Genomic DNA, 24,725 nt, shown 5'->3' on the forward strand with positions numbered 1-24,725 from the left:
CTAAGCACACACACAGGCACTGAGAGAAACTAAGGTCCGTGGCCAGTGGGGCCAGAGACCAGTCATCGCTTTCAGGGCTGGGGGCTGTCCCCTGCCTCTGTCCCCAACCTGTTGGGACGTGAGGGTGAGACAAAGACAAGCCGCCTCAAGGAGCTCAAAGTCATGCTCAACTCAAACCTTTGGGCGCTACTTACCAGCTCTCATGGGCTCCAGTCTGGGCCCAGATCCCAGCCCAGAGCTGAGACCAGTGTCCCAACAGCACCCAACCCGAACAAACTGCACAGGACCGTTGGATTTGGAAAGTTTTGTTTTCTTTTCCCACACATTTCCGGGGTTGGGGTGTTTTCCAAGACTCAGACACATTTGTTAACAAAGAGAGAAAAAAAACTGGGGGAGCAGGGAGCCTGTGGGCAGAGAAGTGACCCCAGCAGTCCGCGGGCTATGCCTGGCTCCCCCTCTTCCCTGCTGCCCGCGCCCAACGGGTGCTGCTGCTCGCGATATCTAGATTATTTGTCTTCAATATATATCTGCATTTGCCTTTCCCCTCCCACCCGCCCCCCACCCTGCTCCTCCAGCAGCTTCCCCATCAATGCACGTCGCCCGGCGGCACACAACAGAGCAAGCCTTCCCAGGCCCGAGCCCCTTCCCGGGGCGGGGCACCAGGCAGGCCCCTCCTCCTGGTGGGCGGAGCCAGGGAATCTAGAGGCCACCCAGGCCCCGGCCCCGCCCCGCCCCTCTATGGGCCGCTCCGCCCACCCTCCCGCCCTTCTCCCACCGACTCTGGAAACCCAAAGGGAGGAAAGGAAGGGAGAAACCTGACACACACAAAGGAGAAGTGGGGAAGGAGGGTGGGGACTGAGAGACACAGCAAGCCTGGGGTGGGGACTGAAGGGCTCGGGGAGAGAAGGAAGGCAGGAGGAACAGAGGGAGCAAGAAGAAAAATGGAGGGAAATGAACAGGACGAGTAGCGGACACTGTACAAAACCCCCAGCCTTCCTTCCCGCCCAACCCCACCAAAATAAAACTACCCCCCTTAAAAAAATAAATCAACCCAGGGCTGTGAGCACGTGCCCTGCCCGGCGGGCGCAGAGCTGAGAGGGACAGACAGCCCCAGGACGGACGATAACTCCGCGCCGGACAGCCGGCAGGAGGAAGGGGACGAGCACGGGGTTTTCCTTTCCTTTTTCTTTTTTTGCGTTTCCTCTTCGTGAGAGAAGTCTGAGGCAGCCAGGGAGTGGGTCCCCAGGGCCCCGGCAGGGAGAGGGCCGCACCCTCCTCCCGGGCTCTCCCGGGAGGGGCAGCTGGCAGTGGGGCGCGGTGCCGGGGGCTCAGACGTAATACTCCTTGTCTTTGTTCTTCTTGGCCTTGCTGGGCGTCTTGGGGGCGGCCGGGGCCTTCTCTTTCACCACCGCCCCGTTGCTCTGGGCCGAGTTACTGATGTAGTTCCGGCTCTGGTCCACCTGGTAGGAGCCCTCGTCGCGGTTGCGGTACTTGTACATGGCATAGAGGAGGATGAGGATGCAGAGCGCCGCGGCCGCCACGATGCCCACCACCATGCCCGTGGTGCTGCTGGACTCCCGGATCACCTCCACCGCGCCCGGTGGGCCCCGCTCCCCAGGCCCGGTGGGGTTGGCTGTGGGCAGATGGGGGAAGCCGGGAGCGGAGGTCACGCCGGGGCGCAGGGGAGGGGGCCTCCGCGGCTCGAAGGACGTGGGGGCCCCGGGCCCCAGGGGTGGGTTTTCCAGCAGGGGCTGCAGCGGGTCTCGGTGGTTCATTTTGCCCGCTGGCAGGTTGGGAGCCGGGGCGGAGGGGGCGAGCAGCACCCCAGGAGCGCCCGTCGCCCCATCTGTCCTGAGGTTGGGCCGGGGAGCGGGCTTGCGCGGGGACAGGAGGGTAGTGCGGTCCGTGACCAGGGGAAAGGTGGTGTAAAAGTCCTCGTCGTCCGTGGGGGGGAGGCTGGAGTCAAAGACCTCCCCGGAGGCAAAGCCCGAGGCCTCGATAGGTTCCTCGCAGTCGCTGTCGTCCTGCTCGGCCTGGCAGGGGCCCCCGGCGGGCGGGCGGCGGGCCGCGGGCGGGGGCAGGGTGTCTTGGGTGGCACCCACGCCGGTGAGGAAGGGGTAGAAGGTGGGGGGTGGGGGCACGAAGGGGGATCGAGTGGCCACGGGAGGGGGGTCTAAGGAGTCCTCCGTGATTATGGGCAATATTAACTCTCCTCCTAGAACAAGAGAGAGAAGAGAAAAGACAGGGCGTCAGCGAGGGCCGGGGCGCAGGCGGCCGGCACAGAGAGAGAAATAACAGCCTCACACACCCAAATCGGTTCCAATTGGCTTTGGCGGAGACTAGAGCGGGCTGGGCCCGACCGCCAGCCGGCCGGAGCCCTGCGCTTTAAGCGGGCAGCGGCTCGGATGCTCTGGGCACCCCACGCACGGGCTCTGTGGCTCTCTGGGTTTTGGTTTTTTGTTTGTCTTAAGAAACCAAAAGGAACAGAAAGGAAAGGAAATAGAAAAGAAATGGAAAAAAACAAAACAAAAAAACTCTACTGGTTTAAGGTTTTAAAAACAGATACAAGAGCAGCATTTAAACAAACCTAACAACAATATCTTTTAGGGCTTTTTCTAGATTTTTCTCTTTTTTTGCTTTTTTTTTTTTTGCTTTTGTTTTTAAAAAAGAAGATAGCATACCACGGAATTCAGGCAACTTACATCAACAAATAGGCCGTGTGATTTTAGCATGAAGAAAAAAATTACAAACAGAGCTGTGTAAGCGGGTTCTCCCGGAAAAAATAAGAAAAAACAACTTTTCCGTACAACGTTTCCTGTCTATCTGTTTGGTATCTCCCTCCCTCACTCTTCTTTCCCTGAACAACTAGCTTCCTCCAGAGTACTCTCCTCCCTCACTTGTGCCCTCTCCCCCTCATTAAACACAAAACTGAAATGTGCACAGTGAAGGCTGGCATTGAGGAATGTTACCATAACTCGGTGTCCACGGTGTCGGAGGGAGGGAGGGAGCAGAGGGAAGGGGGCTTGGGAGGAGGTACAAGACAGGCAGAGGTGTAGGAATAGCCTCAGAGGTTAGAGGACTTGGGAGGGGATGGTCGTGGGAAGGGGCTTTGAGAGCTAATTGCAAGTTGGCCACGGGGAGAGGAGAAATTGAACGTGGGACGGGATGAGGAGTGGCAGGGAGTCACAGACACACCGGAGGAGGTCCTATCCACAGGACTTGGGAGTGGTAGTGAGAAGCCATGTGGAGTTAGGGAGGTGAGGAGAGACGGGAGTGAGTGAAGGAACTGGGCAGGAACACATGATTCTCGAGCTAACCTAAATCCCCAACTTTCTCTTTCTTCACCCTCCACCTCTGACCCCCACTGACTTCCCCCCTCCCCCTCCCCAGAACCCCCATGGGCCGCCAGGACCTGGCCAGGGCTTGACTGCCTCTGGCCTTCTTATTATTGTTAAAACAATAATAAAACAACGGAAAGAAGAAGAAAGCAAAAAAAGAAAAGAAAATACATACACAGCCATCTGGGAAGGAGGTACTCACTAATATAGGGCCCAGGAGAACTACGGGGGAGGGCCTCGGGGTTGGGAGCCTAGGTCTGATAGCTGGGGTCCCCTGGGTAGAAACTGCAATTCCCATCAGCCCTGAAGAGTGAGAACTACAAATCTCATTAGCCCTTACAGGGGTGTGGACCACAATTCCCATCAGCCCCTGGGTCAACAACTACAACACCCATCAGCCCCCTGGACAACCCCTCTCAAACCAAAACACTGCAACCCACTGGTCTGGGGCCCAAGGGAGCTGAGCCCCGTCTAGGGGGCTGGTGGAAGCACTCCCTCCTCTTGGAGAGGCAGCTCTGGGTCTGGTGGGGGTGGTAGGTTTCTCTTCTAGTACTCCTTCCAGCTCAGCTCAAGCCATGCCCCCTATCTGAGTGCTTATCTCTGATCTCTCTGCAGCATTTGATCTATACAGATCACACCACAAGCCTCCCACCCCGACTAAGGGAAGCTTCTCAGGACTCCATTGGCAGATCCCTCTGTCCCATGCTGCCAGGCCAGCCATGTGCCACCACCATGTCTTGGCACCTCTTCTCCTCCTCCCCCTACCCAAAGTGCTCTGGTCTCTACCCTGCTGTTCAAACACCTCTGTTGATCCTCTGGATCACAAGCTCCAGCAATCTGGCAGAGCCATCCTTGGTCGCAGTAGCCAGCTCAGCCAAGATCTTGCTATTGAACTCACAGCCTCGCCAAGCTCCTCAGACTGCTCTCCCCACCAGGATCTAACCTCCCCCTGGGCAGGAGCTCACCTGCACCCCAGATTGTAAAGCCTCTGAGCACCTGGCCTTCCACAGGCTCAGCCACCCTGGAAAACTGAGCCAAGAACAGAGAAGCATGTTCTGTGGGGCTGGGACTGTCCAATACCAGCTTGTCATGGAAGAGAATGCTGAGGCCTGGAGTGGGCAGGACTTCCAAGCGTCAGTGTCAGGCTACTTGAATGGACTCTTCCGTCTCTTCTGTGGCTCTTGGAGGCCAGGGAAGGGTCATGTCTCACAAGGAGCCCCAGAAGGCCTGACTCGTCCTCCCCATGCCTGCAGGAATCTGCTAGGCTGCTTACCTCTTGGCTTCGATTTTAACCTGGGAGGCCAAGACCTGTTCTATCATGAATTCCTATGTGACTGTGGGTAAGTTTCTTTCATTTTCTGGGCTTTATAACACTAGGGTACTGGGCTCCAGGCCCAGAGTGAGGCCAAGGCCTGGCTCCCAGCCTAGGGATGAACACAGTTGGTCCTCCATCCCTACCTGAACCCTACACCCACCAAGGATAGCCCAGCAACCTGGTCCCTGGGTCAGGGGCAAACTCAGCTGTTAGGTCTGAGGAGGAGGCTGGTAGCCCATCAAATGGTGACATCTGGGCCCAATTATGACAAGGCTCCCTTCCCTGCATGAACCCTGAACACATCTAGGGTACTCACTGCGGGCCCACACCACTTGCCCTCATCCTGACCTTTTGCCTTCTGTTCAGAGCACCTTCCCTGATATCTCACTCATACTTGAATCCAACCAAGCACCTCCTCTTCCAGGCAGACCTCCAGATGCTCCTCTCTGCCCTGGATGCCTCTGACACCATGTCCCTATTCTGTCCTGGAGGCACACGTCTGGACTCCCTGCCAGGAAGGCCCAAGGCCCATCTGTCTCTCCCAAGTATCCAGCACTGGGCCTGGCAGAGAGCAGGGGCTCGCTGTGTTTCGACCAGGGAAGGGAGGAAATTTCATCAGACGTTTCCTCTGAGCCAGGCCAAGCTAGGTATCTGAGCCAAAGGGCTGGGAGCCCCTCTCATGGGCCCGAGCAGCTGGCTTCTGAATATCTTTCCTCCCCAGCGCCCCCAGGCAGCAGGCACTTCTGAGAGTTCAGCCTGGCAGGAGCTGCTCCATGGGCCCAGCTCTCACCCACAGTCTCCTCTACCTTCTGTCTGAGACTGGGCCACCAGTTGTTCTTGAAGACTTTAAGATCAAGGCTCGTCCTAGACAGGCTTCTCCTTGACAAGCTACCTATAGCTGGGGCTCCAGCAGATTGCCAGGCCCACAACATGGGACCAGGAGACCCATGCTGGGGACACATCACAGCCCAGAGGGGGCTGATCAGGCCAAATAGGGCACAGATCTAGCTGTCTACCCTCTTGCTCACCCCCACCCCACTAGATGAGGGTATTCAGGGGCCTCAGGCCTTGGATCACAGACAAGTCCTGCCCATCCTGAGTCCCCCACCCCACAACCATTTGCTGTAATTCACTGGTTCTTTAAGTCCTCGGGGCACACAGGCTCCCAGGATCCCCCTGTGAAGCACCCCACTTCCCTGATCCCTGCCTCCAACCCCTCCCAGGCCTGGTCACATTGACCTCTTGCCCCTGCCCTTCAACCCCAGCCACTTCTTGCCTCCATCTCCGGGGTGTGGTCCTGCATCCTCAGCTCCTCTGGGGCTTTCCCCTGGGTCCAAGGCCTTGAGGGCATCTCCTGAGGGTGCCCTGCCCTCACCCACAGCCCCCGCACTGCCACACTTGCCCCTTGACGCCCCCTTCTCATGGCCCTGAACACAAGCCTCCATCCCCCACACCATGACCCCCCTGGGTCCCACAACCCCTACCCTCTCCATAAGACAACACAATATTGCAACCCCACACTGCCTTCCTTCTCCAGCACCCACTTAAGCCAGCCTGGGTTCTGTGGCGGTCAAGTCACACTCAAAATATGGTACCGCGTTTTTCTGAGGTCATTCATCAGTCCAGAAAGGGTCAGGCAAGCTTGCCCCAGTGAGGAGTTAGTGGGGCCTGGAGGAGGGGAGAAACCTTCAGAGACTCCTCACTGCAGAAGTCCAGCTGGGGGCTCCCCAGGTCGCCCTTCCCACTGGGCATCTGGGGTGCGGACTCAGGAAGACTCATGGTGCCTGGAATCCTGGGGACAGTTCTACTCCAAGGGTGCACACTGGGATGGGGTGCCCCTGGGGGTCTGATAAGGGCCCTAGACAGCCTTTTCCCCGTCCTCCATTTCAGGCAAATGCAGCATTGGGGGAATATTTACAGGAGCATTTATCATAGATACCACTCACCCTCTGCTCCTCAACTGAATTTCAGTGCATGGCAGTCCCCTTACTAAAGGGAATTCCATTCTGGCCAAGGAGATCACAAGCCACTCCCAAGCACCCTCCCCGCCCAGCAAACCCTGGCTCTGGGGGCTGCTGGCCTGGCAAGCCGGACCCTTTCTGCTTTTAGGGCACAGAAGGCCCTTGACTGGAAATCTAGCCAGGAACTCCATTCCCACCCAAGCAAGATCTGCCTACCCCCAAAGAAGCATCTAGAACTGAGGCTGAGAGAGACGAAACAATCGGTTGCCTGAGGCCTCATCCGCCAACCCTGGGTGCCCTGTCCAGGCTGTGACTTTAAGAAGGCCACTAGTCCAGCATTTAATGGGGATTAGAAAAACAGCAGCCCTTCAGTGTGGCCACAGCCCTGCAGGCGCATGGTTTGGCAGATTGTATCTTTGTGCAAAATTGGAAAAAGCCATCCTGTCTTGCTGGTGGACACAGCCCCGCTCCAGGGTTCAGGACACACGGCTTGGCAAGCAGAGCACTGGCGAGATTTCAGCCCTTACTCACCTGTTCCAGCAGAGAACAATCTGTGCAACTGTGTGCAGTGGCCTGAAGGGTGCCAGCCCTCCCCATCCGAAATCCCCGCACAGCAAGGGCAAACAAGGGCCAAGGTGGAGTCAAGGTCTGAGACGGTGAGGCGCATTCTGTGTGCACACACGTGCACCCACCCCTTTGAGGGGTCTGTTTCTGTGCACCTGGGCACGTGTCTCTAAGCATGTGTGTGCATGTGCGTGCAAACATGAACCTTGATGGATCTGGGCACATGAGCCCACATGGCAGCGAGTCTTAGCGGACATTCGAGCATGTGAGTGAGTCTGTGCTCTGTACGTGGTTTGTACGCGGTTTGTACGTGGTGGTCTGAGCTCATGTGTGCCCGTGTGAATGCATGAATCTGTTCCTGAGGAGATGCGAGCCTACCACCAAGGGTCTGAGCACATGCGGTGTGCCTCTGTGACCACCTCCTTTCCTCGGGCACTGAGACTACATTTCCCAGCATCCCTTGCAAGTAGGTGTGGCCATAGGAGGGAACAGTGGGCAGTACTAGTACTGGCCCATAAACACTCCAGGATGCGAGTCTTTGCACTCTTTCTCCTTCCAGTGACCTTGCCAACCTCGTGTTGAAATGGAGGAGCCACAGGTTGGAGGACCCTGGGTTCCCCGAGCACTCCTGCTAGTCACCCTGGTAGGGCTTCCCCTGAGTGAGAAACTTCCCTTAAAGGACCCACTCAGATTCAGGGATTATATGTTACAGAAACACACATTACCTTCACTAGTACAGACACAGCCCCAAGTGGGTGTCACATTAACAAAAACCTGTGGCCCTCAGGTAACAATCCAAGGAGATGGATTTGGAGGCTGGAAAGATGCAGGACCACATAACGCAGCCGCAGGACAGCTGGCATCTTGGATTAGGACACGCCTGTGCCTGCTGAGCCTGAGGCACTAAGGAAAAGTGCTCAGAAAGTCAGGATGGCAGGGCCGGCTTTCACCTCCTGCATTCAGTAACATGTTACAAAAAAGAGACATCGTTAGACAAGAACTGGTGGGTTCGCGACAGAGATGAAGGGACCAGAGAGAGCCCAGAATATGAGGCCTGCAAATGTCAGAAGAGCCGCTGCCCCCCAACCCCAAATCTTAAGAGAGAAGACTGGAGACGGCTTTCAGGAACAGTGGCCCAGTGACACTTCCGCTTGAATAACAGGGTTCAGCCTGGCTTCTAGGATCAGACTAAGGATGCGGTTCCCCACCAATTGTTCCCAATGCCCTCAAGATAGTCACCGCTAAATTAAGAGAGAAGACAGAGAAACAAGGAGATAAACAGGCTTGAGAATGATGCCTAGGAGAGAAGTCTGAGTGTGGGTCCATTGACTGAGCCTCAAAACCACCTTTGGGCCCCCAAATATGCACAGGAAGTGGACTGTCAAGGCTGTGGGGCCTCCAAGGAGGATGCTTTCGCAACACCCACCCAGAGATGGCCATGAAGGATAAAGGACTGGGAGGGACCTGCCAGAGGGCAGCACCGGGGCTCCAGACAAAGGAGAGGAAAGTTCCTCCAGACAGCAGAACATGGTATCAGGGGTAACATCCCCACCCCTGAGGGCAGAGCCTCGAGCTGCCTGCTGGCTGGATCTCCCAATACTAGGAGCTACAAGCTGCTGTGTGCCCTCCATCCTTTCCTTTGGATGCAGGGTTTTATGGTGGTGGTTGTCTCTGGTGTTATGGGTGTGTGGTCAATGAGATCAATTATCCTTTTAGTTAATGGGTATCCAGACCACATATGGGTACCCAGGAGCTAAGTCTGAACCCTATGGAGAGGGTCCATCTTGCAGACATACTCCCCTCTGAGAAGACTGTTCTAATCAAGTTGCAGGGAGGGGGGCTTTGGGTGTCCCCCTTGGGGGTGGGTGGGTGTGTTCAGTGGGCGGGAGAAAGTGGAATGCATCATTTGTGACCCAAAGCCCAGACTGTGGCAGATAAATGGCTAGCTGGTCACCAAATCTGTTTTTGCTTCCTCCTGTGAGCACAGCAGGGCCATGCCTCCCAGCCTTCCTGGAAGCTAGGCTGTGCCACGGGGACGGTGCTCTGGTGGGCAGCATCAGCAGGACCCACGCGCCCCTCTCCTTCCCAAGCCTGGCCCATAAACCCTCCCCTTGTGCCTCTCCCCATTCATCCCCTTCCACCACAACTAGGGAAGTCACGGTGCAACTTCAAGGTGGACCGAGACTGACTCTGAATCAGCGCTTGGAAAACAGCTGCTCACCCATCAGGAACAGTGTTTACGCGAAGGAGAAGTCAATTTCTGTGTGTTTAAACCCTGGTGTTGAGAGCTTGTTTGTTGTAACAACTAGCGTTATCTTAAGACAGGCTAGAATCTGAACACATCTGTGCCTCTGATTCTGAGCTAGATGTGTGGGTCTGAGCAAATGGGTCAATGCCTGTGGAACTGAGCATGTGTACGCCTCTGAGGCCTCGTGTGCACATGCACGGGAGCAGAGCCTTGGAAGGGATGCACATATGTGGGCTACGTGCATGAGGCGGCTTCTCTGGGTCTGAACGTGGGGGTTTATGTGAAGCCGAGTACACATGTATATGCGGGTCCCTGTGGTCTGTGTGCTCACACGGTGAACAGGAAGCCAGGCATTGTACTGCGTCTGAAGATGTGTGACTGGCCAGAGGGTCCACGGATATGTAGGTGTCCTTCTGTGTGTAGCTGCGTGTGTATCTCTGAGTGTATGAGTGAGTGTATGAGCAGCTGTGAGCGCCCACGTGGGTCAGTGTTGACCTGACTCTGTGTGTGCACGTGTGTGTACACCACTGTGGGACTGAGTACGCATACGCATGCCTTGAGGGCTCTGAGCACGTGTGTGTCCGAGCTCAAGGGCCCGCAGGTGAGAATGAGCTGAGATGGGCCTTGAGGAGCTCCTCTCCCGGGTGGTGGGGGAGGGGTGCAGGTCTGTGGGGCTGGAGAAACGTGTGTCTGTGCGTGAACCCCTGGGTCTGTGCACACACAGCTTGCCTGAGGATGTGCACACACACACGTTCAGGGGTCTCAAATGAGCACACACGCGGTACACGAGGACATGCCTTTGAGGATGTGTGCATCTTAGTGATCGTGAACAGATGTGCAAGTGACAGGCTGAGCCTGAGTGTTTGCATGTGTGGAGCTGTGACACTCATGCACCTCTGTGAGCCTGGGGCAGACATGGACATCCCTGAATTCACATGCCTGTGTGTGCACACGTGCACCTGCACCTCAGAAAGTTTGCTCACGTGGTGTGTGTGCCTACTCAGAACACGCACACACACATCTGTGAACATCTGCAAGTCAGAGCTCACACAGAGGATTCTGTGACCTGAGCACATGAGTGAACATGTCTGTGACACAGGTGGATTTGTATACGTGGGTGTGCCTCTACGAGCTGAGTGTGGATGTGGAATTCTGAGAGTCTCAGATTCGTATACGCATGGGCCTTAAGGGTCTGAGCACATGGGCATATGTCTCATGAATACCTAAAATATGCAAGCTTCTGAGCACGTGCATGTGATTCTGAACATCTGGTCTACCCCTCAATAGATATGCACATGCACACTTCAGTGGGGCTGTGAGTGCATGGATGTGCAGCTCTGAGCACCCACGGCTGCCTTTGTGGGTTAAAGACATGCTGCATGGCACCCTCGTGCAGTTGGGCTCATGTGTGAGTGTGAAAGCTGTGGGTCTGAGCAGGCAGACACCTATGAACCCGCATCTAGGTGTGGAGCCCTAAGCACACACATGCAGGACTGGGGCTCTGAACACATGTGTGTGCTTCTGTGAAACTGTGTACATCTGTGGGGGGTTGTCTGTGTGTGCCAGACTTCTGGCGCTCTGAATACAAGCACGTCCGTTTAGATCTAAGCACATGCATGCCTCTTTTAGCCTGGGCACAAATGGCATGTGCCCTTTAGGCTTGAACATATGTGGACCTGTGGAAGTGGACATGAATGAGCTTGCAAGTAGGTCTATAAATGTGTGTGCCAGGATGTGGGCATGCCTCTGGTCAGACACATGTGTGCATGTAGCTGGGTCCCTCTGTGGGTCTGAGCCTGTGCATGCGCTTCTGTGCGTCTCAGGGGCGAGATCCCTACAGGCCAGGCCCATAACACAGGGTGTGGGTCAGGCCGGCTAAGACAGCGGGGCGTGTTGGGTCACAGTGCCTGCTATGCAGGACATGGTTTCCTAAAGGCACTCCCCCTAGAAAGAATCTGAACACTGCGTCCATCAACACAACGCCCTTCTTTGGCTGGGCGGCACCCTCACTAAAGTGACTGTCAGATGATGGGTTCTCCAAGCTGGGGTGCCTGGGGAGGGAGAATGGGGTCTGGGCTCTGTGGAGGGGCCCAAGTCGATAGAAGGTGAGGAACATATCAGAGATGACCTGAGGCTTCACACCTGGAGCCCAGGGAGGAGGATCCGGCAGGTGAGAGAGGTGCAAAGAGCCTGGGGCCAGCCCCTGAGTAGCTGCTGTCTCTAGCCAGGCTGCTTCCATCTCTGACACTGACCTTGGAGACCAAGGAGGCCTGGTGTCTGCTGAAGAACAAAAGGGGTTCTGGCCCGAGCCCCTCCCCCTCCAGGTGGGAGGTGTCATGGTCTAGACATGCTGCTGGCTGGATCTCCCAATACTAGGAGCTACAAGCTGCTGTGTGCCCTCCATCCTTTCCTTTGGATGCAGGGTTTTATGGTGGTGGTTGTCTCTGGTGTTATGGGTGTGTGGTCAATGAGATCAATTATCCTTTTAGTTAATGGGTATCCAGACCACATATGGGTACCCAGGAGCTAAGTCTGAACCCTATGGAGAGGGTCCATCTTGCAGACATACTCCCCTCTGAGAAGACTGTTCTAATCAAGTTGCAGGGAGGGGGGCTTTGGGTGTCCCCCTTGGGGGTGGGTGGGTGTGTTCAGTGGGCGGGAGAAAGTGGAATGCATCATTTGTGACCCAAAGCCCAGACTGTGGCAGATAAATGGCTAGCTGGTCACCAAATCTGTTTTTGCTTCCTCCTGTGAGCACAGCAGGGCCATGCCTCCCAGCCTTCCTGGAAGCTAGGCTGTGCCACGTGGCCTCCTATCGAGATGAAAATCCAATTTAAACATTTCAGAGCAGCGTGAATGTGGAGGTGCAAACACATGCGATGCACATCTCAAGATGGGTTCCGTGGGTTTTCTCTGGATGCTCAGCATGCCCTCTGCCCACCGGCCCTCTTATTTTTAAAGGCTGGCCCACCAGACTCTCCTCATCCCCCAGCCTCCATTCCTCCTCCGCCCTCCATAGTCCCCTCACAGACTTGACCCTTTGATGCAGGGAAGGCAACTGACCTGCCCACTCAGCTCTGCCTCAATCCCTGGTCCCAACACAGCCTAAAAGCGCCCAGCCACCTGCACACACACTCAGCGTCACAGCCAGGCCCCTGACGAGATCCTGGGTGGGGTTGGGAGGCCCGAGCCTCAGTGGACAGTGCATGGCCCCGGGATGGCCCTGTCTGTTGCTGTAGGATGGCCATCTGCAGGGCCCAGGGAAACCAGAGACTTCTCCACTCGCCCCGGCAGTTCACATCCCCAAGTGTGCAAACGTGTGGTGGGGCCAAGCAGTGCCTTTTTCTTGTGACCACACAGCCTTTTCCCCAGAGTCCCATCCCAGGGCTCCCATGGGACCCTGCAGCACAGCCCCTCCTGCAGGCCTGAGTGGGAAGTTCTGTGTCCACCTACAGGAAACCCCTTCAGTGACTAGTCTGGGGAAAAGCGGGGTGCGAGGAGGGTGCTATGTCAAAGGTGCCAGAGTCCCAAAGCTTCCCAAAGCAACAGTGGGTGTGAGGGTGCATCCCTGAGCCAAGATCAGTAGAGAGACGGGGGAGCCCCCCAAAGCAGAGCTTCCCATAGTGGAGGGCATCTGTCCAGAAAGCACTGTTCTGGCTATGGGTGTGAAGGCCTTTCCAGCCCAGTAACCAGAGGCTTCCCGAAGTCCCTCAGGGCCCAAGACTGCCAGAACAAACCCCTCACTCTAGCCTACTGAGGGACACAGGGCGGTCAGGCATCAGCCTCTGGGCCTGGTGGGCTGCGCCCCAGAAATCCCTCACCCTTGGTCTCTGCCCCAAGGCTCCAGGGTCTTCTGGCTCTGCCCCCACTCCTTCCATTGAATGGCCACATTCAGTCTTCTTCCATGCCTGCTGCAGCCCACCCTCAGTTTGAGTGGCTCTCCTGTGGCTGGCAGACCCCCCAGGCTCTCCCCCAGGCCAGATTCACAGGCTCTGCCCAGGTCACACTACCCACCTCAGATGACCCCTTCACCCCCTCCCCCAACCCCAACCCTGCAGGCACCTGCCCCAACCTCCAGCTTCCAGTACCAACAGCCCAGCCATCAAGCATTGCAAAGTAATGGGGAGAAGTCTCTGCAAAACCCAAGCAAGAGATGAAGCCCCCGGGGGCTCAACCAGGCCACCACCAAGGCCCATGTGCTCCCAGGGGAAACGTGACCACATTCAGTCTCCTTCCATTCCCGCTGCCGGCCTCAGCTCCTCCCAGCTGCCACCCACCTGCACATGTGCACCCACTGTGCTGCTCCACACCCCACACTTCTCAGCTGGCACCCAAGCCCACCCCTGCTTTGCCAATCTGATCTCTCTCTGTGGGGCTGCACCCTTCTCTCCAGCTAGAAGCATAAAGCAGAGGCCTGGAATGCCTCCTCCAGGAAGCCTTCCCTCCCAGCTCTGCTCTCCTCCCAGAGCAGCTCCCCAGGCCCAATCTCCCTGGGGACCTAATGCCTGGCTGGGGCACCTCCCACCTAACTGCCCCAGCTTGGCCAGGGAGCCCCGGGATTGTCTGGCCACCTCCTTGAGACTGGGAGTGAGGAGGGTGCAGGAGCCAGCAGAGACCTCCTCTTTTAGTGACCAAGAGAACCCTAGACCTCAAGGACTGATGGGAATTGCAGTTCTGAACCCAAGAGCTGATGGGAATTTTAGTTCCTAGGCCTGCATTCCCCATCCCCATACTCCATCCCCCAACACCCCACAAGGACTCATGGGACCTGAAGTTACTCTTCTTTCTAGGGTAAATTCTCCCTCTTTCCCTCCTGGCATCCCTTGGCCTTCAATCTTAAGACCCCAAGCTAAGGACCTCACTACACTACCTCTGAGGGCTGGGGCACCAAAAGGCCAAAAACTGCCTCACCAGGGAGTACCCATGGGGCCTGGTGGCAGTGGCAGGGAGAGGAAGCTATCAGGAAAAGTTAAGGCCTGGCAAAGGCCTCTGAGGGGCTTGGGCTGGGGGCAGGACAGTCGCCCCCCTCCCCTCAGCGTCACAGTGGGCCCGGGGCAGGGGAGGGGGGAAAGGCACTCACCAGTACTGGGTTCACACTCCTCCAGGTCCTCGTCATCACTCGGGCACTCAGCCGAGGCCACCAGGAGGTCATCTGTGTTCTGGGGGGCAAGAGGAGGGTGGGGGGAAAGAGGAGGATTCCAGGGCAGGTCAGCAGGCCCCACAGCCACCTCCTGAGTTGTGGGACAGGATTGGGGGTGGGCCCTGGGCAGAGACACCTGGTCTACACCCCAGCTCTCTCATAGTTTGCTGGGTGACCCAGGGGCCTCCACCTCCCCATGCAAAGTGAGACTGAACAGCCCTGTCCTGCAGCAGCTCCCGTGCTCCTGGGGATCAATGAAACAGCACATGTTGTGCCTTTTATTTCTGGGAAGCTGGGGGGACTCAAGCCAGACCTGTGACTGCCAGACCAGAGCAAGGGGGTCCAGGGGCAGCAGGGAGGTGAGGCACGGGGGCCTCTGGAGGCTGGCACGGGCAGAGCAGGACCTGGGGGGTTTCTCAGTTCCAGCCTCACCACCCCACCATTCTCATCTCTCTTTCAACCCCCTTCCTGGAGCCCGGGAACCAGGCTGCACACAATAATTAGGGCTGTGGTTGCCATGACAACAGGAGTCGACTTTGTCAGCATTTTCTCTCCTCCTGATTGCAAAGAAAGAGAATCCCCAAGATGAGTGAGTGTAAGGGGAGGGGGGACACACAGGGGGTGACAGGGAAGAAACCCAAGGAGGGAAACCCAGACTCCAAGCAGGAAGGAAATTAAAGACTTCGGGTGGAGGCAGAAGGCCAGGCCGAAGGCCAAGGATGGGAGGAGTCTGGGCTGGGTAAGGGGTGAACTGGTCACATCCCGCTTCTTCCCCACCCCCTGATCTCAGGACTCTGCAGCCCTCACCAAAGGACAAGGTGGGGACTGGAAGACTACTTCTGCTTCTCCGCCGGCCTGCAGGCTCCACCACACAGCTGTGACCCCTAGAGCCCCACCCCTCTCTCCTGCCTAGACGGTCTGCCCATCACCTCACACTGAGACTGGATGCCCTTCTTGCCATCAGGCATTGAGCATGGCCAGTGCCCAAACTTGGCCAGAGCCACGCCTTTTTCCCAGGGCTCCCAGCTTCCTGGGGTAAGGCCCAGCATTCAGGTCCCCTCAATTTTCTTGGCTCTAAAGGCAGAAGGGAAAGGGGTTCAGGCTTGACTCTCTTCCCTGGACAAGGCTGTCAGCCAGATCCAGGCCCCTCCCGCACAGACTGACAGGGATGAGGGTATGGGAGCTCAGAGAGCCCAGCCCTCATTTACAGAAACGGAAGGCAGGCTGGTGGTGGAGGTAGGATCTGTCCCCGTGACTGACCCAGACCCTCCCTCACCCAGGATGACAGAGGTCCCGCCAGGCCCAGAGGCCCGCAGCCATGGGCGATGGGGAACAGGAGTGGCTTGGGCAGGGAGCAAGGTCCCTAAGCAAGATCCAGTGTGCCAGATGCGAGCCCCCACCCTCAGGCCACAGCAACAGCTAGAAAACTCAGCTGCACCTGGGCTGCCTTGGTGAGTCACATACGCTCAATCAGCTTTGGCCACCAGGAAAGTCAGGACTCTCCTGTCCCAGCAGAGCCTCATTCTCAGATACAGCCCCCTCGGGTGCTCCCCTGGGTGCAAGAGGAGATAAACTCAAACCTGACCCGGGGAGGGTATAGCAGGTGGGGCAGGCCGGGGGCAGGGAGGTAAAGCACCAGGGGACTGTCTGCACCTGCCTGGCTCTGACCCACAGGCACGGAGGACACTAAGGCCTGCTACACAGTGGCGTCTACTCAAGGTCACACGGAGAGGGCTTGTGACGGGAGCGGGCCGGCAGTCCCACCACAAGGACACTGGCTATCAGGAGAGGCTGCCCTGGCCTCCACCAGCTTCTGGAGAAGGGCTGCCACCACCAGGTGAGCCGCTGACACCTCCAGCGCTGTCGTCTCTGTGCCCTGCCCAGAGCGGTGCCATCCTGGCTCCCTCTGTCTTCCACTCAATGCCCACACAACACCGAGTATGGCCTTCAATACTAGGCAGGTAGCAGGGGTCATTCCATCCCGCAGGCCAATGTGGTCTGTCTTGGGCTTCACCCGTCTCTCCAGGTAGAAGCATCAAGCAGAGGCCTGGAATGCCTCCTCCAGGAAGCCTTCCTTCCCAGCTCTGCTCTCCCCCTATAGCAGCGCCTCTCTCATAGGTTGGGGGTGGTCTTCCCTGGTCTAGCTAGGGTACCCAACTTCCCCTCAACTCTGGGAATGGCCCCCCTAGAAAGAGTGGTCACCTCTACATCTACGACATCCCTGGTTCCCAGGGTGACAAGCGCTTCAAGAAAGGAGACCTTGCCGGGTCCATCTAAACCACCGTCCCCTCAGAGCTTCCCAGGCGCTGGGGTTGCTAGGCAGACATCAGCCCTACTCCCACCTGAACCCCCATCCCTCATCCACCCACTGAAGGGGCCCTCACCTGGGTGGTGCTGTCCCTCAGCGTGGGGGAGCGGCCCCGGCGCGTGGTGGTGGTGGCCATGGTGGTGGTGGTCTCCATGATGGTGGTGGCCATGTCGGCCAGCAGGGTGGTGGCCGTGGTCTCCGCGCTGAGCAGCACGGACGGCCCCTCCCCCACCAGGCGCAGGTGGCCCTCGGTCCGCACGTTGGGGTCGCTCTCGGCGGCCAGCGCCAGCACCTTGAGCCCATTGTAGTAGAGGCCGGACACCTGGCCCTGGAAGGGGCGGCCCTGATCCCGGCCCCCGATCTTGATGGCAGCCTGGCTGTTGAAGATGGTCAGCTGGCGGCCTGGGGGGTGGGGAGGGGCAGGGGTGACAGACAGAGAGGGGACAGGCAGTAGGGGGGACCAGAAAGGGAGGGGCGGTGCCCAAGGTGGGGAAAGGGGTGGAGGTGGAAACCAGCAAGTAGGGGTTGGGTGGGGATGGAGAAATGAGGAAGGGGCAGACACCAAAGGGAAAGTCCTCGTCAGCCACTAGCCCAGTCCAGGCAGCAGGGACCCTGGAGGGGAAGGAGCCCCAGGGCACACACGGGCCAGGAAAGGGGGCCCAGCTCCCCCCTCTCCCCGCCATGCTCATGCCTCTGGCCTTCCCATCCCCCCTCCTCTCTTCCTCTGGGGGCATCGCCCCCTTCTTTCCCTTCAGTTGGATCCCCATCTTCTCTCTCTGCTCCCCACCAACTTCCCACACCCGTGTCCAGCCCCAAGCCACGGAACCCTCGGAAGCAGCAGACAGAGGAGACAAAAAGGCAGAAACGGAGGAGGCGACTGCCAGGCCACGTGGTCAGTGCGTGTCAGGGCAGGGATGGAGGTGAGGCCTGGGTGGACAGTGCGTGGGAGGAGGGCCAGCATGCATGAGCCTAGGAGCAGCCACGTGGACCACACTCCGTCCTCCCAGCCACCACCAGGCCCTCAGACCTCTGACCAGGCCCCCCTCTCCCTCCTCCCCTGAGGCTCAGCCACAGCCTGGGGGTCACGCCCTGGAGAGCAGAGTCCTTCCTCCCCGCCAGGGTATGCAAGCACAGAGATGGAAAATGTTAAAGGGACCTTGCTTCGCTCGCTGACAGCCAAAAAAACCACTCCAGCTCCAACCTCGCTCCTCACTCAGCAGTTACACCTCAGAATTCCCACCTGGGTGGGCTTTGGTTGTTCTGTTTGGTTTTAGTGGATCTGGGGGTCAGTTTAACCCTCTGAGTTTGTTGCTTTGGTTTGGTTTTTAGAAAAGATATTTATTATGTTTAAGTTTAGATTTAACTTTGGTTTTGATGTTGCTTATTTTGTGGGGGAGGCGGGCAGAGGCAGTACTAGGTTGCCCCCTGCTCCCCTGGACCTTCAGCTGCTGGCGCTGGGGGTTTAAGGCCTGGCTTAGCCCTCGTTAGCCTCTGGTTAGTGCCTCGTTACAGATCTGGTTTAGAGTTAGGTGCCTATAAGCCCTGCCCTGAAACCTGGGCTGAGGACAGTCCAACTTGTGAAACCCACACTCTTGGAAACACAGGTTCCCCGGAACACCCAGACCTCTGGAGCCCCCAGCCATCTGTCTGGCCTCTGGCCAATGATTGGCCACAGATGTGTCTGCTCAGGCCCTCTGCTCAGCCTCTTCTCGTCCTCCAGCACTCCCTCTGCCCAGCACCTCCCTCAGCCTTGGAGCAGGGCCATCATCTTCCAGAGGGGGCAGCCAGAGCCCACAGAAGCTGAGAACTAGTGACTGGCAGCTAGACATGGGCCCTGGAGAGGCCTTGAGGATCAGTGTCCAGTTTACACCCGCATGTGAGAATTAGGAGAAAAACAAAGGGGAGAAGGTTCACAGTGGTCAAATGAGTTTGGAAAACAAACATTTCATAATTAAACAAGAGGTTTCTCTCTCGCAGGACTTCTCAGAGCCTTTATTAAAATGCATGTTCATACGCCTCTCCATGAGGAAGAAACGGGATTCCGATTTCTCAAGCTCATCTTACCACATCTCTCTCTCTCTTTCTTCTTTTTTTTTAACCACAAATCTCTTTATCGTGAAGCATCTCATGGGACTTATGCTTCACAGGATACATTTTGGAACTGGAAAAATGGATTCACTCAATAAATATTTATTGAGAACCTACCACATGCTAGGTGCTGACGGGTTCCCCGGTAAAGGAATCTCTCCAAGAATGCCCAGCTTTAGTTCTCCAATACTTTCCTGCTCCTCATTTCATCTCATCCTCGTGTGAGGCAGGCTGAGCAGGAATCACTGTCCCTGCTCCCCGAGGAGGGAGCTGATGCCTTGACCAAGGCCATGCCATGCTCTGGGAAATACTAGAGAACATGGCCAACCCTGCACTTTCTGGAAGAGGAACCAGAGGCCTAAAGAGAAGGTGCAACCCTGCAGGCGCAAAGCAGAACTGGGATTCCAAACCACCAGCAGGAGTTCTTCCTTCAGCTGGACCACAAGTCCCGCCCCCCAGGCCCTCTCCCTGGCCTGTCCAGCTCTCCCTACCCTTGGGGTCACAAGTTGTCCCAGCCTCAGCCCAAGCTGCTCCCTTGGCCTCTCTGATTCCGGGAGAGGGAGGTGGGTAATGGGGAGGAAGCCACATAGGTGAGCCAACTAGGCCCCTGGGGCCCCACCCACCATGAACTCCTCAAAGGGTTAAAGTTCACCCCGCTGGAGAGAGCAGCCCAGTGTGGCTGGGGGCTGTAGGTTTTAGCGATGTCTGTTACAGTCCCTTTAACTTTTTGTCCTGCTACGGATTTATCACATCTGGTTATCAGCATGTTTAGTCCCCGCTGGCCGTGTGGGGGCTGGAAGGGACATTGGGGGTTTTAGTTGGGGCCGGCCCCAGTGGACATTTAAAAGCACAGTTATCAGCTGGTTAGGTGGAGGTTTAACAGTGCTACTTCCCCCTAGAGTTTAGCCTTAGAGGTACAGAGCTCGCCCCCTCTCCAAAGGGAATGGGATGGCTTTGCCCTTGGCCCCAACTTCCCTTGGTGACAAGTGGCCTTCTCCCTCCTCCCTCACACCCAGCAGCACCTCTTAGCCAGCTGTTCTGTCTTCCTCATCAGCTCAGCGGGCACAGAAATCCTCCTGGGATGCCACCTCTCCCCCACCTCCTAGTCTCCCCCCAACCTCCACTGCGTCTGAGACCTTCTAGACCCAGGTGGGCCCCTTCCAGAGACAGTGGCCGCACAGACACTCTTCATCTTTCCAGTGGGATCTGAAGCACCCCAATCCTCCCTTTTCTCCTCAGATGAGCCCCGTGAGGTCTTCCTATCCCTCCTTGGGATCCTAGGACCACTGCCCTCTGCTTCCCAAAGCCATCTGCTGCCCAGCGTGCTGTGGTCCTCAGCTGGCCCTCGACTAAACCTCTGAGCCAACAGGGCAGCCCCCTCCCCACCTACACTTCACCCTGCCTTCCTGGAGGGGTTCGGCATCTCCTCGATGACCCTAGTCCCATCACAGGTTTAGGAAGAGACCAAGCTCTCCCACTTCTAGGAAAAGCCCCACCCCTGCCCCAACCACCCCTCTAGAAGCCACAGACCCTTGACCCCAGAGAGGAAGGGAGCACCCTGGCCAGACAATCGTCCTCTCACTAGGGGGTGGGTGATGGGGAAGGCTCGGATGGGGAAAGAGAGAGCTCTGCACCTTTAAGATAGTGTTTTTAAAGTTAATTAATTAATTAATTAATTCTGGTTAATTACCTTTGTCGAGCAGCCACTCATCAACTACTCGACCAAGCCGGTAGGGGATTCTCTGTCTAGCAATCGCCAGGCGCTCGTTATCAAAGTTTCCTTGGAAAAGTTTAGAAAGACAGTAGGTTTCTCAGGCGGCGAAGTCCAAAGGAGTTAGAAAAGTAATTATGCATTTCTCAGGATACTCAGAGTAAGCGGCCACATCCCACGGAGAGAGGGCAGGTCCACCCAAGGCGGGAGAAGAAACGCCGGTCCCTCGTCTGCCCTCCGGTCCCCCTCCCTAGGCTCCCAGGCAGAGCCAGCCCCATCCTGGGGGCAGGAGCCACCCGAAGAAAAGAGGGGACAAGGAAGAAAAGGAAAGGGGAATGGAAGAAGAGGCAGCTGGAAGGTCAAAGGTCAGAGGTTAAACAGGTTTATCTGTCTGCCCGCTTCCTTCCTCATCCCAGAGTGGGGTAGAGGGGCGGGGAGGGGCATTTAGCAGGTTTAAGTTAGGGGTGGAAGGCCTTAGCGACCCAGCTGGTTACTGCGTTTAGAGGGCGGTTTAGAAGTGGGAGGGACAGGTTAAGCGGGGGTTTATGCGGCATTTAGGGGGTGGTCCGGCACATACATTTAACAGTGAGATTTAAAAGTCTTCTCGAAGTCCCTTCGGTTCCCTTTACCTTCTGTGATCAACTCCCAGCTTCCCCTCACCTCCCATCCCACACCACACCCCACCACTGGTTTTCCAACGGCACTTCCCCTGCCAAGCCCCCACCGCGCTCACTGAAGACACTTCCAGGCTTCTCACCCTGGTCACAGTGGAGTGCGCCCGCTGGATATCCCCCAACTGCCCCGCCCAACCCTTGCATCTCGCCTCCTCTGTCACCCCGGCCCACCCCTGGGCTCCCTGAAGGTGCCCACGGCCCTCCTCCGCTTGGCGGCACCTGGCTCTCAACCCCTCTCTCTCATTCTCACTCCAAGACCCTCGGAGTCCTCTCTGCTCAGGTCCCCTCTCCGTTCCAGCCCTGGGGACCCATCCCAGCCCCAACCTAGCCTTCCTCCTCTCAATCCTGGCTGCCCATCCATACACAGCTGTTCTCTCTGCTCACAGGGAGGAAGGAGGATGTGTGTGTCTGTCTGTCTGTGTCTGTGTGTCCTGTGAGCTCTCCGCCAAGGCTGTAGGTGACCCCAAACTGTAGCTGTGGAAATGGAAGTTATTTCCTTTGGGTACCTGGCCACTCTACCCATTGAAACCCCTGACGCCATCTTCAGTAGCATGCACTCTGGGGGCGTTTTCCTCCTCATGTCTCACTGCACAACCATGCTACCTGCCCAGTGAGACCTGGGCCTGGGCCTGCCTGTGTTCACCTCCCATGAACCTCCCATGGTATGTTCACTCCGGCAGGGATGGGGCCTCCCTGGATGCTTACAAGGCAGTGAGACCTCGCCCTCCTGAAGATTCCACAGACTCTGAATCCACAGAGTCGGGTCACTTGTATTTTAGACAAAAATGGATCACCCACTCGTTGAGTCACTCAACAAACATCTCCTGAGTGTCTTCTCTATTCCTGGTACTGGAGGAATACTGGGTACTGGAGATGCAAAGACAAAGGTCCAGTCCTTGCCCAGGGGGAGCCCCCACCGAGCTGCAGCTGGCAAGTGACCAGCAGTGTCCTGTGTTCTGTCAGAGGCAGCACAGTGCTGGGGCTGGGGCTTGAAGGGGCCCAGAAGAGTCTGGAGGAGGAGAGTAGCAGCCAGATGGGAGACAAGCGGGGGAAGGGAGGGAGAGGGAGTGCTGGAGCAGAGGCAGGAGGGCAGGAGGCATCCAGGCACCTACTCCTACTGGAGAGTTGTGTCTGTGTGGTCATGTATTTGTCCGTATGTGTGTCCTGAGAGGGAGGGAAGAACGTACATCTGCCTCACTGGCGCACACAACAATTCTAACAAGACTTTAACAGCGCCTCTGCTATGCCATGCCATTCTAGCACTTAGGCCATCTCACAGAACTCTCCCAGTATGGCTATGATGCAGCTAGTATCCCCAACTTTCAGAGGTCAAAACTGAGATGCAGAGGCGCTTGATGACTTGTCCAAGGTCACCCAGCTTGTTAGTAGCAGATGCAGGATGGAAAGCCAGGTCCTGCTGACTCAGGGTCCCTGGGCTGCGTGTCTGTGTTTCCTGAGAGCCTGGGCCATGCACACTCTACTCTGCCCTGCTGGTGTCGCTCAGGGTGACACTCGCTTTCGTAGGTGATCTGCCCTCATAGGGCACCAGGCCCTCAGGTTACTCTGCTTGGCAGTCAAGGAGGCACCCCACAGTCTCTCCAACCCCAGCCAGGGATCCCAAGCAGAAGAGGGCAGGTGTGACTTTTCTAATCCTGCATCTGCCCTGCTGAGATCCAAAGGGAGGCGCTCTGGCTTGACATAAAGCTCCACGCTCCCTGAGTCCAGCCCCGTCCAGGGCGGGCTGGTGTCTTCACTGCTTCAAAGGTCACCCTGGTGTGTGTGTCTAAGAAAGAGCGAAGTCTGAGGCCCACAGCCGGGCCTGTGGGTGTCGGCGTGTCTGTGGCACTTGGAATGGGAACGTTTATGTGCCTGAGTTGCCCCACACATGCCCAGGCCTTGGTGTAAGCTGGCATCCCTCTGTTGGGCTTTTCCCCCTGTGTCTGTCTGACCACATGAATATTTGCCAGTGTCTGTGTGCCTGGGGCTGGCCTGCGTGTGTGTCAGTCTCTGTGTTTATTAGGGGGCTTTGGGATTCTGTCTTCAGGGGCTGCCTGAGAGTGTGTGGGTACAAGCCCACGTGTTGGTGAGCCATAAGCCCACACGAGCCTTTACATCCCAGAATAAGTGGGCCTGTGAGGGTTTGCACACTTGAACCTCTTGTGTCCTTCCGCCCCCTCGGCCAGCACAGGCAGCTTCTCTGGGCATCACTTTGGCCGAGGAGAGGGGCTGGGCCTGCAGGTGCTCTCTCTGTTCCTCAGTCGCCCCCTGCACGCGACTCTGCAATGTCACTCAGCCTGTGTCTCCACATCTCGCGTCTCGGTGTGTCTGCGGTTCTCCTGCAGGACCTCCACTTCCCCCCCTGTCGTCTCCCTCCCCAGGCTCTGGCCACCTCTTCTCTTGCTGGCTGCATCTGTGAGACAGCGGCTCCATATATCTCCCTGCATCACTCCGAGCGCTGACTCCGTTTCTGTTTCTGTCTCGGTGACTATTTCCATATCTCCCCACCGCTCCTCCCTTGTTTCCTCTCACTCTGAGGCTCTTTCTCTGCCTCCCTCAGATTCTCGCAGTCTCTGCCTCCTCACGTCTTTCAGGTCCTCATTCCTGTCCTTGCCCTGTGCTCCTCATATCTTGGTGGGTCCTCGGCCACCACAGCTGTCACACTGTTGAATCGGGTCTGTTTGCACCCCTGCGCTTCCCCGCCCCCATGACTGTGAGCTCCCTGCAAGCAGGAGCTGTGCCCTGCGTCCTCGGGGCTTAGCACAGGACCTAAAACCAGTAGTTGATGAAGCCTTGTTGAAGGCACTTGACCTATTTTTCGCTCTTGTTGTCACTTGTCGCTCTCTCCCTTTCACGATGTCCCTTACTCTTTGAGACGCTGGGGTTCCTTTTCTCCAGGTCTCCATGGTTACTTCTCTTTATCTAGTTCACCTAATATGAACCTTCGACTTGCTCTTTGTAAAGACCTTGGTTCTTGCCTTGGTTCTATCCTTGGGAACAGCCCTGCTTCCTTGCCAAGATCCGTTTTGCGTTACTTCTGAATCTTCTCTCTTTGGTTTCTGCATCTGCCGCCCCATTTCCACCTGTCCCTCTTTTCTCAGCTCATCCTTCCCTCAGTTACGTCAGACTCTCCTTACCTCTACGTTCCTTCGCTTCTCTCCTCCCCCACCCCAAACGGGACCCTGCTCTTGCATCCTTCCTTGCTCAGCTGTTCCAACCCCCTGCGAGCTGACCTCCCACAGTCCCACCCCTACCCTTCAAATCCCGGTTTTTCCTTTTAGCCCCGCCCCACCTTGGTCCCGCCCCTACAAGCCACACCTTTCCCGCTGCGGGAAGCCTCGCCACTTAGCCCCGCCCCTGGTGCAGGCAGCGCTCCTATTG

The 24,725-nt window shown here is 57.0% G+C and overlaps 1 protein-coding gene across 13 annotated transcripts in view; it reads right to left on the reverse strand.

Annotated features, from left to right (window-relative positions):
• Positions 1 to 288: 288 nt before the first annotated feature.
• Positions 289 to 24,725, reverse strand: part of NRXN2 (neurexin 2) — a 103,837-nt gene continuing 79,400 nt past the window's right edge. For 4 of the 13 annotated variants that reach the window (XM_059882985.1, XM_024987243.2, XM_024987242.2 and 1 more), the window contains 4 exons: positions 20,653 to 20,742; positions 16,951 to 17,276; positions 14,507 to 14,585; positions 842 to 1,633 (listed from right to left, as the gene is read on the reverse strand). In XM_059882985.1, the coding sequence (XP_059738968.1) occupies positions 1,329 to 1,633; positions 14,507 to 14,585; positions 16,951 to 17,276; positions 20,653 to 20,742 (800 nt within the window). In that variant the 3' untranslated portion in view covers positions 842 to 1,328. Of the gene's footprint in view, positions 2,216 to 14,506; positions 14,586 to 16,950; positions 17,277 to 20,652; positions 20,743 to 24,725 lie in introns of all 13 variants that reach the window. The other 9 variants (XM_024987240.2, XM_024987248.2, XM_024987244.2 and 6 more) reach the window with 4 other exon arrangements.

This window comes from Bos taurus, chromosome 29, assembly GCF_002263795.3.
Source record: "Bos taurus isolate L1 Dominette 01449 registration number 42190680 breed Hereford chromosome 29, ARS-UCD2.0, whole genome shotgun sequence".
NCBI lineage: Eukaryota > Metazoa > Chordata > Mammalia > Artiodactyla > Bovidae > Bos > Bos taurus.